General features: G+C 37.1%; 1 protein-coding gene across 15 annotated transcripts in view; it reads left to right on the top strand.

Annotated features, from left to right (window-relative positions):
* Window positions 1-15,383, top strand: part of LOC114651997 (teneurin-3) — an 898,351-nt gene that overhangs the window by 735,499 nt on the left and 147,469 nt on the right. For all 15 annotated transcript variants that reach the window (XM_028802134.2, XM_051927721.1, XM_051927718.1 and 12 more), the window contains one exon: window positions 3,684-3,894. In XM_028802134.2, coding sequence (XP_028657967.1) covers window positions 3,684-3,894 — 211 coding nt within the window. The remainder of the gene's footprint in view (window positions 1-3,683; window positions 3,895-15,383) is intronic.

Raw genomic sequence — 15,383 nt, 5'->3', positions numbered from 1 at the left:
AATGATTTGCAACCCAGAGCAGTTTCGCAGATATAGATGCAGATGATGGTGGTGTAGTTATGAAGTAAAATCCTCAGTGATCAGCCTCCTGATCGCTGTGTGAAGTTTTGTCCTATTGTGATTGTCATGTATGTGAAGATATGTAGAAGCTGGTAGTGCGCCCAGAAAAGAGACATTTTCCAACCCAAAATTAATCGCCTGAGCAAGTGGGAACAGGACAAGAATATATATTTAGAGAAAACTGTAATCTAATGGATGTAATTGTAATCCAGTTGTGCAGTGAAGTGTTGAAACAAAACGACACCAATGATTGTGATCCTGTTGGCTTCTTATGGCTAACTTTTAACACTAGAAACCCTGAAGTCTATGAAAAAAGTCGCAATGCCAGTCGACCTTAAATACCTTTGCACTTTTTCATTAGTGTCTTTGTTTTGCAAATGTGTCAATCAGAGTAAGCAGCCAGCTACCCCATCCCCCACCAAAGCAGCTGAAGTGAATTCTCAGAGTTCAAGTCTGTTTATCTGGGTGTGAGGTGTCTGGAATTGTATAGGGTAAATAATATATCATTATTTGGAATACATGCATTTCATGTGTGTTCTGTGTCTACAACAATCTGTGTAAATGTATGGTGACAGGAAATGCGAGGCAAAAAATGTTGAACACATAACTAAAACAAACTTTTTTCATGTTATAGTAACAATTGACAAAATTCTGACATGAAGTGTATAATGTGTGAGGACTGAAGTCCAAATATCAAATAAAATCTCACAAAAGGTATAACAAGACAAGTGCACTTTTATTCAAGAATATAACCGAAGAAAAAGAAATTATTCAATTTACATGTTGCTCTCAATGTGTAAAAACTGAAGCCAAAATATCAATAGACACACTTGTCTTGTTATAACTTTTGTGAAAGTGTTTATTTGATATTTGGACTTCAGTCTTCACACATAGCAGGCTGCTGTCTGCCATCGCTGATTGACACATTTGCAAAACAAAGATACTGATACAGAGGTGCAAAGGAATTAAAGGTGGCCAGGCATTACGACTTTTTTTGTAGGATTCAGGTATTCTAGTGTTAAAACATCTTTCACTCAGAAGCCTTCATGGCTACCGCCAATGCTGCCCAAGGACACAGTACTTCCAAGGTTACTGGGATTTGCAGTCCATTTAACTAGCACTCCTACATTGTCATCTGTGGTTTTCCGCAATAGATTGCAAAACTTGCAAAATAATTTCCATTTAAATACTGATGACAAATCCGCGAATAGGTAAATTTGCAAATCGTAAACCAGCAAATCGCAAGAGCCTATCTGTGTTTTATGTATACTCTGTGTGTGTGTGTGTGTGTGTGTGTGTTTGTGTTTACAAATACTCGTATATGTAGAATTATATACAAAAATGTTAGGAGAGTATAGCAGAAGTTGACTAATATATTGCAGAAAGTGGGCTGTTATATTTGTCATTAATTTTGTCCACTGTGATATATTTTGTTCACCATTCCTAATTACTTCAGATAGTGTTGCTTTTTTTTTTAATTCTTACACTTTGAGTAATTTACATTAAAGGGCAGAGAATTAGGCATATTTAGTATAAATATAGAGTATTCAATACTTTGAACTTGAGCATCAATTTTTGTACCAATATTTAAGGAAAACATAATTTTATTTTTGTTTAGATAGAAAATATCCTAACTATATTGCAATTTGTTGGTCACGCAAGATTTTTTTTTTTTTTCCAACTGTGTGAAAAACTCTCCATAAATCTCTATAGTAATTGGCAGTGACGGGCAATACAATGTAAATCGAAGCCTGCTGAAAAGTCTTTTGTGACACTTTCTAAAAATGTCAGTGTGATTGCCAAAAGGTGATCAATACATTTCTTTAAGGAAGCATTAAGGCAAAATAAAAGGTATTGACAATTTAGTGATAAAACAAAGCATTGCTACCTCTGTGGTATTTCTCAGCTGTGCTGGTAATTTATCTCTCTTGTTATGAAAGTAATGAAAGAGTTTTTTTTTTTTCTTTTTTCATTATCTTGCAAAGGTTATAGCATTATCAACAAGTACGATGAATGATACATCAATTAAGTAAATGTAGCTTTCATGTCTGATACCTTTTTCTGTAGTACATGAAATACCACCTTTTTGTTGGGAATCTAGCCAAAGACATTCTGATTATTACTGTGTAGACTTGAGAAACTCTTCCTAAGAAGCTTGTGCATGCCATTAATACCCTTTCTTTGTATGATTAAGATGAGCAGAAGAAGCTTACACACCAGATAATCCTGACATATACACTTACTGTTGCATTAAGGGATAAAAGCTTTAACTTATTTATTACAAGCTTAACTTATATAAGATTAGGAATCATTTATACTCATATTTCATCTATCCAGTGATATGTGAACCCATAACTTACAAGTTTTCAGTCTTTTGTGTTATTTTTTGCTTGTTCCTTAGGATCTGTTCATTTCCATTTTCAAAGGCACTCAATTCTAGTAAAGGGACAGGTGGCACAGATCCTGTATTCAGAGCGCTGAGCAGACAGTTGACAACAGCCCTGTATGAGGCATATTTCTAAATTTTTTATTATTATTTGACACAGATTGTGTATATCCATGATAACAGACTTAATATACTTACAGTACATTTACATAAATAGAAAATACAAAGTTAACAACAGCAGAGTAAACATTTTGAAGTATAGTATAAAAATGTTCTATTATAACTACCTTTAATACAATCCCTTGATGAAAGCTAATAGTCTAACAAAAATGGTTGACTGGGAGAGCATACATGTGGATATCCAATAGGAGAGCACACAGGTAGTTAACTCCTACTATGTAAGGTTGCTTTGGAAAGAGATGTGATTACAAGAGGCGCCTGAACAAAATTTGTTTGGTAGCATTTCTGAATAGTATAGGAAATTTATATCACAACTTGGAGCCAAAAACTGAAAAACAGTATCCATTTTTACAACATCCGTGGGAGTGGAAAAAGTAGATAGGGTAAAGCAGAACTGGAACTTCATTGAAGGACTTGTAGAGATGCTAGACACTGAAGATATTGCATGCAAGGTCATATAAATGATGAGGATAGTACTGAAGTGGATCCTAGCCACAGCTACATGCCAGTGGAGTTATTTTTATGTTTAAATAACTAAATATTCAATTTTTCAGCTGAGTGTTATAAACAAATATATATACATTTCAAAGTAAAAGGGTATGATAAGGTATTTGTTTATTGTCTGTTAAATACTTACAGAGAAAAGATTAAAGACATTGGTACAAGCTTATAGTATATAATGGATGTAAAGTAATTTTTTGTGACTTTTAACAAATACAGCAAAAGCAAATCAAAGGTCGTCTATGTATTTTTATAATCTAATTTCTGTCAGTCTAGTAGGTACAATTAAAGGAAGCCTGCTTCCAGGCAAAAGCAGTTTTGCTAAAATTAAAGGACACTTGTGCTCTTAGTTTTATGATTTATCGTGGACCATGGCAGCTAATTTAATAAACATTTGTTTATTATTAATTTATAGGTAAAGCACTCTTGATTTGTATATCTTTTGCTTATAGTTTATACATGCTGTAAAAGTTCATATAGAATGCATGTATCTTAGTCTAATGTGATAAGCATGTGCAATTGAACTATAATGTTTCTGTCTGTGCTTTTTCCTTAGTATGATTTTGTTGAACTCTTGGATGGTCGAAGACTAATAGCAAAAGAGAAACGCAGCTTGATTGAGTCAGAAGTTGGGAAGAGATACACCAGGTCTGTCAGTCTACATGAGGCTGGGTTCATTCAATACCTTGAAACTGGAATCTGGCATTTGGCATTTTATAATGATGGCAAAAATTCAGAACAGGTGTCTTTCAACACTATTGTCATAGGTAGGTTACCTTTTTTCTTTTTGGCTTGTTTGTTCTTTCTATAAGAACTGTATATCCCCAAATGCTTAATAAAATATTGGATGAAAAATACATTTGCTGCAAAGTCATTAGTATGACAAGGTTGGAAAAGTACTTCAGCATATAACAGTTATCCTGAAAGTAAACTAAAATACCATAAAGTAAAATGCATGCATACTTTCGTACATTATATTAGATAAACTTTATTAATCTCATGGGAAAATTAAGATGCATACAGCAGCACAAACATAAAAAACAAGGATAGTGTCACAAGACAGAGAATGCATCCAGTCAAACAATCGATAAGTAAATAAATAAATAAACTTAACGAATACCTTAGTGCTCTGTGGGTGAATGAGCCTGTGGCTAAAAGTGCACCAAGAGAGCACTTCCTTAAAAGGATGTGGGGGAATTATGATGACATCCAATTTTGCCATCATCCTCATTTGCCAAAAGCTCCCAGTGTGTCCAGGGTTCGCCCTGTGATGGCCTAGGCTTTCCTGATAAGTTTGTTCAGGCATTGTGCTTCTTTTGAGCTCAGGTTGGTTCCACAGGAGACTGCAGCTTAGAACACCACACTGGCTACTATGGACTGGTAGAGCATTTCCAGTAGGTTGTTGCATACATCAAAAGACCACCGTCTCCTTAGGAAGTACAGTCTGCTCTGCCCCTTTTTGTACAGCACCACTGTGTTGTCAGACCAGTCCAGTTCGTTGTTCATGTGAACCCCCAGGCACTTGTACTTCTGCACCACTTTGACACCCTCATCCTGATTGGTGAATGGTCTTTGAGGCTTCTTGGCACGCCAGAAGTCCACCACCAGCTCCTTTGTCTTGCCAGTGTTGAGATGCAAGTTGTTGTCCCTGCACCACAAGACAAAGTCTTCCACAACCTTCCTATACTCTGACTCATCTCCATTATCAATGCAGCCTATTATGGATTAATCCTCCGAACATTTCTGTAGCTGGCAAGCATTGGTATTGTGATGGAAGTCTGTTGTGTAGATGGTAAACAGGAAGGGAGCCAGGACATTTCATTTCATCCTCCACACTTAAATGTGTCTGTTAAGCAAACTACAGATGATCCTTCTATTTTTCTTAAATTGGGGCAAAGGCCAAAGTTAAATCTGACAACACAAGGTGTCAGATTGTTTTCTCAGAGGATCACTAGCTTTTAAAGGCATTCTGCAATGCTAAACCTAAAGAAATTCAGTGTAGAGCAACATTATTTTAAGTAGCTTATTAATAATAATAATAATAATACATTTTATTTATATAGCACCTTTCCCTTGCTCAAAGTGCTTCACAGAGTCTTAGAAAAAAAGTAGGGTATATGTAACATTGGATACAAATGTTTTCCTGAATAGAACAATGAAACAGATAACAAACCATTAAATAGAATAAAAAACAATAAACCAGAGTAAAATACTAAATTCAATATTAAAAGAAAAACCTAACAAATAACCTAATTTGTGATATAACAAACACACAAATTATCCTGAGCACCTGGACAGAGAAGTATACTGAAAGAAAGGAAAGAATGATAAGTTAAGTTAAAAGCCTTCCTAAATAGATGAGTTTTAAGTTGTTTTTTAAAAGAATGAATGGAGTCAGCTGATCTAATTAATTTTGGGATGTCATTCCAAAGTCTTGGTTCTATGGAGCTGCCCTGTCACCCATAGAGTGCAGGTTAGTGTGAGGCACAATAAGATTACTAGAATCAGAGGACCTTAGTATGCGAACAGGAGCATAGTGATTTAGAAGGTCACTGATGTAGTCCGGTGCATGGTCATTTAAAGCATTGTAGGTTATTAATAGAATTTTATATTCAATCCTGTAAGACACAGGGAGCCAATGAAGGCGAAGCAGGATGGATGTGATGTGCTCACTGTTGCTGGTTCGAGTAAGGACTCTTGCAGCAGAGTTTTGAGTCAACTGGAGCTGTGATATAAGATTAGAAGGGGCACCTGCCAGCAGTGAGTTACAATAATCGATGCGGGATGTGATAAAAGCACAGACAAGTTTCTCAGCGTTAGAAAAGGAGAGGAATGAGCAAACACGGGATATGTTACGGAGGTGAAAGTAAGAAAGTTTCTTAATGTGGTTTATGTGGGCGGAATAAGAAAGGGAGGAATCAAAAATGACACCAATATTCCTTGCATCAGAAGAAGGTCTGATGAGATCACCGTCAAAAGTGACTGAAAAGGAGCTCATTTTCTTAAGTAGTGCTTTCATGCCAATTTGTAGGAGTTCAGTTTTGTTGCAATTTAATTTTAAAGAGTTCTGCTCCATCCAGGTTTTAATTTCACTAAGGCAAGTTGTGAGCTGAGAAAACTCTGATGAAGTTGCACTTTTGACATTGAAATAGAGTTGAGTGTCATCTGCATAAAAATGATGACCCAGTCCATAGCTATGAATAATATTGCCAAGGGGAAGCATATAAATACAGAAGAGAAGAAGGCCGAGGACAGAGCACTGAGGAACTCCTTGTGTCACTGGCGCTGAGCTGGATCTGCTGTTGCCAAGACTAACAAACTCTTGCCTATCAGTCAGCTAGGACTTGAACCACTGGAGGGCAGTGCCAGAGATACCCAACATGTTCTCCATTCTGGACAGGAGAATGTCATGTCTGACAGTGTCAAATGCTGCACTGAGGTCTAACAGAATTAATATGCTGGTTTGTCCAGAGTCTACTGCCATATGCAAATCATTGGTTACCCGAAGAAGAGCAGTTTCACAGCTGTGCTGCGCCCTGAAACCAGACTGAAAGAGTTCCATCAAATTATTAGAGGTTAAGTAATTGGTGAGCTGGGAGGCTACAACAAGCTCAAGAACTTTTGACAGAAAAGGTAAGTGGGAAATAGGCCAAAAATTGTTAAGATTGTCAGCATCAAGACCAGACTTTTTTTTAACATGGGGGTTACAGAAGCAATTTTAAAAGTGGCTGGCACAAACCCAGTGTCGTGGGATGTATTGATTATTGTTGTAACAGTTGGGATTATGGCATGAAGGCAGGATTTAAGAAGCGTGGTGGGGATGGGGTCCAGTACACAAGTAGTTGGCCTCATCTTACAAAGCAGGTCATTAACAAATGCCGATGTGACTGGTGAAAATTTAGAAAAGGAGCTGGATGAAGTGGGAAGACAGGGAAGGATCTAAATGGATGATGGATGTATGTTAGTTGAATTATTTAGATCTTTAATTTTATTGCGGAAAAAGTGGAGGAATTTTTCACAGACTTCAGTAGAGGAGGTAATTGGGCCAGATGCAGGTTGAAGTAATTTATTAACTACAGAGAACAAAACTCTTGGGCTTTCATGGCCACTTTCTGTTATTCTGCCATGATGTGTGTTCTTGGCTGCAGTTAGTGCTTCTCTGTAAGTTCTTTGGTGGTCAGAGAAAGCCTGGATGTCAATAGTGAAGCCAGTCTTATGTGACATTCTCTCAAGGCGTCGGCCAGTTGCTTTCATAGATCGTAGCTCTGAATTATACCATGGAGCTGAACGCTTAAAGGAAACCTCCTTATGTTTTAAAGGAGCTGTTTTATCTAGTGTTGAATGAAAGACTGATAGTGGTCAACAAGACTATCTAGTGTTGATGGAATAGGTGAAGACAGAAAAAGATCAGAAATGGATCCAGCAAGAACAGAGGGACAGATATTTTTTAGGTTTCGGAAAGAAATTTGACATTTACAGGTAAGAGGAGGGAGAGGTAATGAGACAGTGAAAAGCACTGCTTTATGGTTAAAGAGCCCCAATTCACTGCTATAAGTGTTGCAGACAGATAATCCAGATGTGCAGATAAGGTCCAGTATATGACCATCAGAGTGGGTGAGAAAATCAACATGCTGCACCAAGTCAAAACAATCCAGTAAGGATAGGAATTCATTTCTCAGTTTACATGTAGTAATGTCAATATAGATGTTGAAATCGCCAAAAAGAATGACTCTCTGGGAAATTGAACTTAAGTGGGTTAATAATTCAGTCAGATCAGATAAAAAAGACACATTGTATTTCGGGGGACGATAGACAACAATAAGTGAGACAGGACCAGATTTTGTTATTAGCTTAAGAGCCAGACACTCGAAAGACAATGGATCGTCAATGAGGATTCTTTTGATGTTTAAGTTCGATTTAGCAATTACTGCGACTCTTCCACCTTGTCTTGAGCTGTGAGGCTTCGTGAAGTGAATGTATCCTGGTGGGGTCACCTCCGTGACAGATGTAAAATCATTTGGTTTTTGCCAAGTTTCTGTTAAGCATAGCAAGTCAAGGTTTGAGTCTGTAATGAATTCTAATAGCACCAGTGCTTTGCCATTAAGAGATCTTGAGTTAAACAGTGCAATATTAGCCGATGTGGATTCGTTGTGCGCAGACCCATGACTAGAGTTTATTTTAACATATTGCAGGTTTGGCACACTGACACTCCTATTTCCAAAGCTGTGAGTAGGACAGCATATTCCTGAGCAAATGCTGCCGGTGAACTTTTCATTCGCAGCCTGGCTATGGCAGCGACCTGACCCGCGATGTAAATATTTTGGGCACCGCTCAATACCATTGTCTTTTAGGACATTCCAGTCTGACCATTTATTCTGGACAAACTGTTTAATATGAAGGGGTTTGTCATAAGAGAATTTTATCATAGTAGAGAGCAATACTATCTGATAGTAGCAGAGAAGCAACACAGCGGAGAAGGTGAGACGGGAGGATCGGGTGACACAGATGAGTGGCAAGCAGCAGAAAAAGCATAGTAGGAGATATTACAAAATGCACATGAAGATACCAAAATTTGGAGGTTCCAACATACAGCCACATACATGTAACGCTGGGTATTACAGGCGGGATCGCCCATAGCCGCATCCAGCTGGGTGTAAACCTCAGATCATTTCTTAGTCATTAAGCACGTATAGAAGGAATCGAGAGCAATCCAGTGTATAAAATGTAATCAAGCAGACAGACCATTTCATAGATTGTCATGGTGCAAAGAAATGTCCATAGGGCGTGTCCAGTGTGCCACATAAAGATTTGGTTGTCCCCGAGGCTGCAAACCCAATCAAGGCAAAGTCCATAAAAGTAAATCCAAATCAACACAGTTCGAGTCAATTGCATCCATGAACTATACATACAATAAAAAGAAAGTAAACAATTGCAAAAAGTTTAGGTTCAACGCAAATTTTAACGAAAAGTGTTGATGACAGGGAAGAGCGGAAGCAACATGCATGCGCCAGCATCCTCTCCACAGTCACATTAGTTACCACATTAGGTAAGCCTTTTGTGAAATGTGTACGTGGATGATGCATTGCACCCTGTCCAGGCTGATTCCTGCCATACTGTGTCCAGTGATCAAATTGTGACCCTGAAATGTATTGCAGTAAGTGGGTTTGAAAATGGACAGATATTTATACAGTAGCACAGTATATGCAAATGTATTGGCTGGTTCAGGCAAAAGCATATTTTATCAATGTGCAGTGCATCCGGAAAGTATTCACAGTGCGTCACTTTTTCCACATGTTGTTATGTTACAGCCTTATTCCAAAATGGATTAAATTCATTTTTTTTCCTCAGAATTCTACACACAACACCCCATAATGACAACGTGAAAAAAGTTTACTTGAGGTTTTTGCAAATTTATTAAAAATAAAAAAACTGAGAAATCACATGTACTTTGTCGATGCACCTTTGGCAGCAATTACAGCCTCAAGTCTTTTTGAATATGATGCCACAAGCTTGGCACACCTGTCCTTGGCCAGTTTGGCCCATTCATCTTTGCAGCACCTCTCATGCTCCATCAGGTTGGATGGGAAGCGTCGGTGCACAGCCATTTTAAGATCTCTCCAGAGATGTTCAATCGGATTCAAGTCTGGGCTCTGGCTGGGCCACTCAAGGACATTCACAGAGTTGTCCTGAAGCCACTCCTTTGATATCTTGGCTGTGTGCTTAGGGTCGTTGTCCTGCTGAAAGATGAACCGTCGCCCCAGTCTAAGATCAAGAGCAGGAGCAGGTTTTCATCCAGGATGTCTCTGTACATTGCTGCAGTCATCTTTCCCTTTATCCTGACTAGTCTCCCAGTTCCTGCTGCTGAAAAACATCCCCATAGCATGATGCTGCCACCACCATGCTTCACTGTAGGGATGGTGCCAGGTTTCTTTCAAACGTGACGCCTGGCATTCACGCCAAAGAGTTCAATCTTTGTCTCATCAGACCAGAGAATTTTGTTTCTCATGGTCTGAGAGTCCTTCAGGTGCCTTTTGGCAAACTCCAGACGGGCTGCCATGTGCCTTTTACTAAGGAGTGGCTTCCGTCAGGCCACTCTACCATACAGGCCTGATTGGTGGATTGCTGCAGAGATGGTTGTCCTTCTGGAAGGTTCTCCTCTCTCCACAGAGGACCTCTGGAGCTCTGACAGAGTGACCATCGGGTTCTTGGTCACCTCCCTGACTAAGGCCCTTCTCCCCCGATCGTTCAGTTTAGATGGCCGACCAGCTCTAGGAAGAGTCCTGGTGGTTTCGAACTTCTTCCATTTATGGATGATGGAGGCCACTGTGCTGATTGGGACCTTCAAAGCAGCAGAAATTTTTCTGTAACCTTCCCCAGATTTGTGCCTCGAGACAATCCTGTCTCGGAGGTCTACAGACAATTCCTTTGACTTCATGCTTGGTTTGTTCTCTGACATGAACTGTCAACTGTGGGACCTTATATAGACAGGTGTGTGCCTTTCCAAATCATGTCCAATCAACTGAATTTACCACAGGTGGACTCCAATTAAGCTGCAGAAACATCTCAAGGATGATCAGGGGAAACAGGAAGCACCCAAGCTCAATTTTGAGCTTCATGGCAAAGGCTGTGAATACTTATTTACATGTGCTTTCTCGATTTTTTTATTTTTAATAAATTTGCAAAAATCTCAAGTAAACTTTTTCCACGTTGTCATTATGGGGTGTTGTGTGTAGAATCCATTTTGGAATAAGGCTGTAACATAACAAAATGTGGAAAAAGTGATGCGCTTTGAATACTTTCCGGATGCACTGTATTCTACAAATAAAAAGGTAGATTTGATAAAACATTTTGGTTAATAACTGAAAGTCAAAATGTCTCATATTGCTTATTGTGTGATTTTATTTATTATGTAAGCAGACCATTGTTAATAAATTTAATTTTATGCCTGGAATTGAACACTTGACCACAGTTTACACAAAGCTCATGTTCTTGAAACATTTCATTATCACTAAGTTAATTAATGTCTGTTTTATGTACCAGTTTTCATATTTTGCATTTCACAAGGCTTTTAAAAAGTAGACTCCGTTGCTATTTTGTGTGTGCTGTATCTGTTGCCTTTTTAGCAATATTTAGTTTAATTTTGATGGATGCTGTTAAACTATATTTCAAGAACTTAATCATTGAAAACCATAGGTGCCTTTTAGTAGAAAGATATGCATTTTATTATTACTCTAGAGAGCTCTCCGCTCTTCTTCTGGAGTATTCTGCTAAGCAGCTCATTTACTTGCAAACAGGGATCCAGCACCTCACAGTGATATTGCTTGGCATCTCAATTTGTATTGTTGGATCTCTTTATTTTTTGCTAATCTACAATTTATCAGAGTCACTTCCTATGCCAACTACATAATCATCTCCAGATTAATTTTCTGGCAGAGACTTCAATAAGTCCACCTGCTGCTTGGCAGGCCCATGTCTTTGTCGACTCATTTTTAGTTGTAGCTTGACTAAATAATCTACAATGCTTGATCTCAATATGTTAGTTTATAGGAAACTACATAAAATATGTACTTTGCATCTGTGTCTATAGTGCTTAAATTATTTTTTTTTTTTTACTTTTGTCATCCAGAATTAGACACAATACTAATTCAGTGTACATATTACATTTAAGACAGATATTTCTTCTTCTTCTTCTATTATTTATTATTATTATTATTATTTTTATCATCGTCATCACATGGCCTTGGAACAGACGGAAAACATTGACATCACCATTGACAGACCTTTCTTTTGTCATTTTCGTCTCCATAATGCTGAGCATTAGCCTGCACTATAGTACAAGGTCTAAGGATGCACTGGAAGGCAGGGGATCTAGGGCAGTTAGATATTACAAGAAAACTCCACCCAAAACAATAATATATTTTTTGATATGTTACTTATCCCATGTACTTTATAGTGATGGCTGAAAAAAAATTAGTCTTATGTTTTCACACAAAATAGAAAGAATTTTATGACATAACAGAAGTCAATACTGACTAGTGCTGTATAACAGCAAACAATGTAAAAAAATGTTGGTAGAATAAAAAAATGTATATCTCATATTACATTGCATAATCTACATGCCTGTTATCCAGTCATTTGGTCAAAACAAGTAAAATGTGATTTTTTGCTAAAATACTGTTAAATATTTTTAACATATTACAGTGTTCAAAAGCCATTAAGAAGGCTAATGTAATTTTAGGTTATATAGCACGGTGTGTGGAGTACAAATACAAGGAGGTTATGCTGAAGCTTTATAACGAACTGCTGAGGCCTCCTCTGGAGCACTATGTGCAGTTTTGGTCTCCAGGCTATAAAAAGGACATAGCTGCACTGGAATAAAGTCCAGAGAAAATGACTAGGCATGTTCCAGGGTTACAGGGGTTGAATTATGAGGAACGATTAAAAGTGATGGGAGACATGACTGAAGTGTGTAAAATTATGAAGGGACTTAGTACAGTGGATTGAGGCTATTGCTTTAACAAAAACTTGCAGGTCCTATCTGCTTAGTTCTTCTAAAATTACATCAAGTCTAGTTCTGAAAGTCCCTAGAGTCCTACTGTCGACCACACAACTTGGTAACTCATTACATGCGTCTGTGGTTCCATGTGTAATGAAAAACTTCCTAATGTTTGAGTGAAATTTACTCCTAAAAAGTTGTCACCTTTGTCCCCATGTTCTTGATGAGCTCAATTTAAAGTAACAGTCTTATTCCACTGTACTAATTCTCTTCATATTTTTAACACTTCAATTTCCTCTCGTCTTAATCTTCTTTTGCTTAAACTTTAAAGGCTCAGCTCTTTTAATTTTTTCTCATAATTCAATCCCTTGTAGCCCTGGAATCAACCTAATTGCTCTTCTCTGAACTTTTTCCAGCACTGCTATGTCCTTTTTGTAGCCTGGAGACCAAAACTGTAGGTGAGGTCTAACCAATGTATTACAAAGCTTCAGTATAACCTCCTTGGACCTGTACTCTTCACATCGTGCTGAACACACTCTAGAAGTTGATAGTGACAAGTCCACTACAACTCCTGAATTCTTCACATAATGTCTACTTTCAATTGTTTTAAAATTTCCCATTGTGCATTCACACCTAACATTTTTACTTCCTAAATGCAATACTTTACATTGACTTACATTAAATTAATTATTACTATTAAGAAATCCAGGAATCTAACATATGTCAGTGAATACATCTCTGTGTGAATAGTTTAGTTTATAGTGTCTTTTCTGTTTATTAAAAGTTCTCATCTTTACATGGTCTAACATACTCAGTTCAGGAAACTGGAGAGCCAGTGCCTTTATTGACAACTTTGGTAACGAGGTGAGAGGATACTTAGGTTGGGGTGTTAGTTCTCTCACACTCACACAACCACATTTTAGAAAATTTTAAAAGGGTGTATAATAGGAACATTTGTCTGCAGTCTTAATTTTAATTTGATACCTTGGAAGCCTTTCATTTCCCAGAAAGAACATACATTCTAAATATCCGTCAGCTTTTTAATCTCAGTAATATTCACTAAAAAGATAATATATACATTTTTGGATTCTGTCCAGTGAACAGCATTTTCTCTTCTTCCCCAGTCTAATGTGAATAGAAACATTTTGTGTTTGGTCTGAGAAACTGAAAAGAAAATGAATGATTAAAAAAGAAAATGCACACATATCCTACCCAGTTTGTCTCATGTCATAAGCAGCTTTAATAAAAGTAACATGCCTTAGTGGCAAGAGTACACTCAATCAATGTAACATCTGTACACAGGATTTCTTTGGGATTTGGAAAGAAACCTCAATGATTAGGAAGAACCTACAAACTCCTAACAGACCATGAATGAAACAAGATTACTGTCTTGTCTGTAGTAGGAAGATGACTGTCAGTGAGATTGCATAGTGTGAATTTCAACAACCTCTCTCTTTCCTGATTTCATCAAACTCAATAACCTTCTGTCCAAATGACTTGTGTGATTTCTTTATACAGATATTATATATACGAAATTGTGAATAGTTGCTGAAAAATATTCAGGATCTTAAGAAACACAGGGTTGCGTTTTACCTTTCATGTTATTTTCTTTAAAAAATGTACACAATATTGAGAAACAACCTGCAAAGGTTTATCCAGTCTAATTGAAACACTACACATATCTCTTCCACCTGCTAACTTAGTATCTCCCCTTATCTCTAGTGATGCAAAGTTATCAATAGAAGTTCATGGCAAACAATGAGAAGCTCATACTCAAATGTAGTAACTAAACATGTGGTGTGCATTTTTGTTTTGAGGTTATGACATTCAGCCACATTATGAAGACATCTTGTTAAAGATGCTAGGAAACAGTTTGAATTCTTTTTTTTAATTCTGTAAAACCAGTTGCCCAATATATATTTAAACTGCAAGTGTAGATGTGTGCTGTGCCTTGGGCTTGCAAAGGCAAGAACTCTATATCAAAATGAATGGAGCTGAATTAATGTAAATGAATTTATTTTGCACTAACAAAAGTAGGGAAATTTAGTGCCAGTCCTTATGAAAGTTTAATCTTCATCAGCACTGTGCAGCTAGAAGCAAAGATGAAAACTTACACAGCCGCAGGCACATTAAACACAAAATTCCACTTGCTGACACCATGATCATCAGCAGGAAAACCTCCATGCAACATTCATGAATGAGCATAATGCACATCCATTATCTTGGGCTGCCAGCTGGAGTAATTCTACTGTAGTGCCATCCTGTAGAAGTGAATCATGTACATATCATATGCCAGATTTAAAAGTATAATAGAGGAAAATATAACTGTATTTCAGGTCGTTATTATTATTATTATTACTATTATTTTAATTATACAAAGGTGAACATTTGTCAGTAGTGCCAATATAGACATACTTGATATATACGATTAGAGCTATTTTGTATTATGACTTAAACTACACGATATTGGCTTTGTTTATTTATTTAATCAGAATTTTACCTTGAGCCCCAAAAACATATACAGATAATAATTTGGTTTAATTTTCTAATTAGGCAGCTGGTTCAAGACCTTTGTCAAATTCCAGTAAACATTTGATTTTCAATGGTCCATTAACTATCACTAAATTATTTATGTAAAAATATTAGTTTTGAGAAAAAACTGGTGATTAGTAGTAATGAGTAAACCATACTGAATTTTCTTAAACTCAAGTTTGACAGAATAATAGGAAATGTTTGTGACCTTCACCAAACTTCACAAAA

Source organism: Erpetoichthys calabaricus, chromosome 5 (assembly GCF_900747795.2).
Source record: "Erpetoichthys calabaricus chromosome 5, fErpCal1.3, whole genome shotgun sequence".
NCBI classification, from domain to species: domain Eukaryota; kingdom Metazoa; phylum Chordata; class Cladistia; order Polypteriformes; family Polypteridae; genus Erpetoichthys; species Erpetoichthys calabaricus.
The sequence above is the reverse complement of the archived record's forward strand: the minus strand, read 5'-3'. Positions and strand labels throughout refer to the sequence as shown.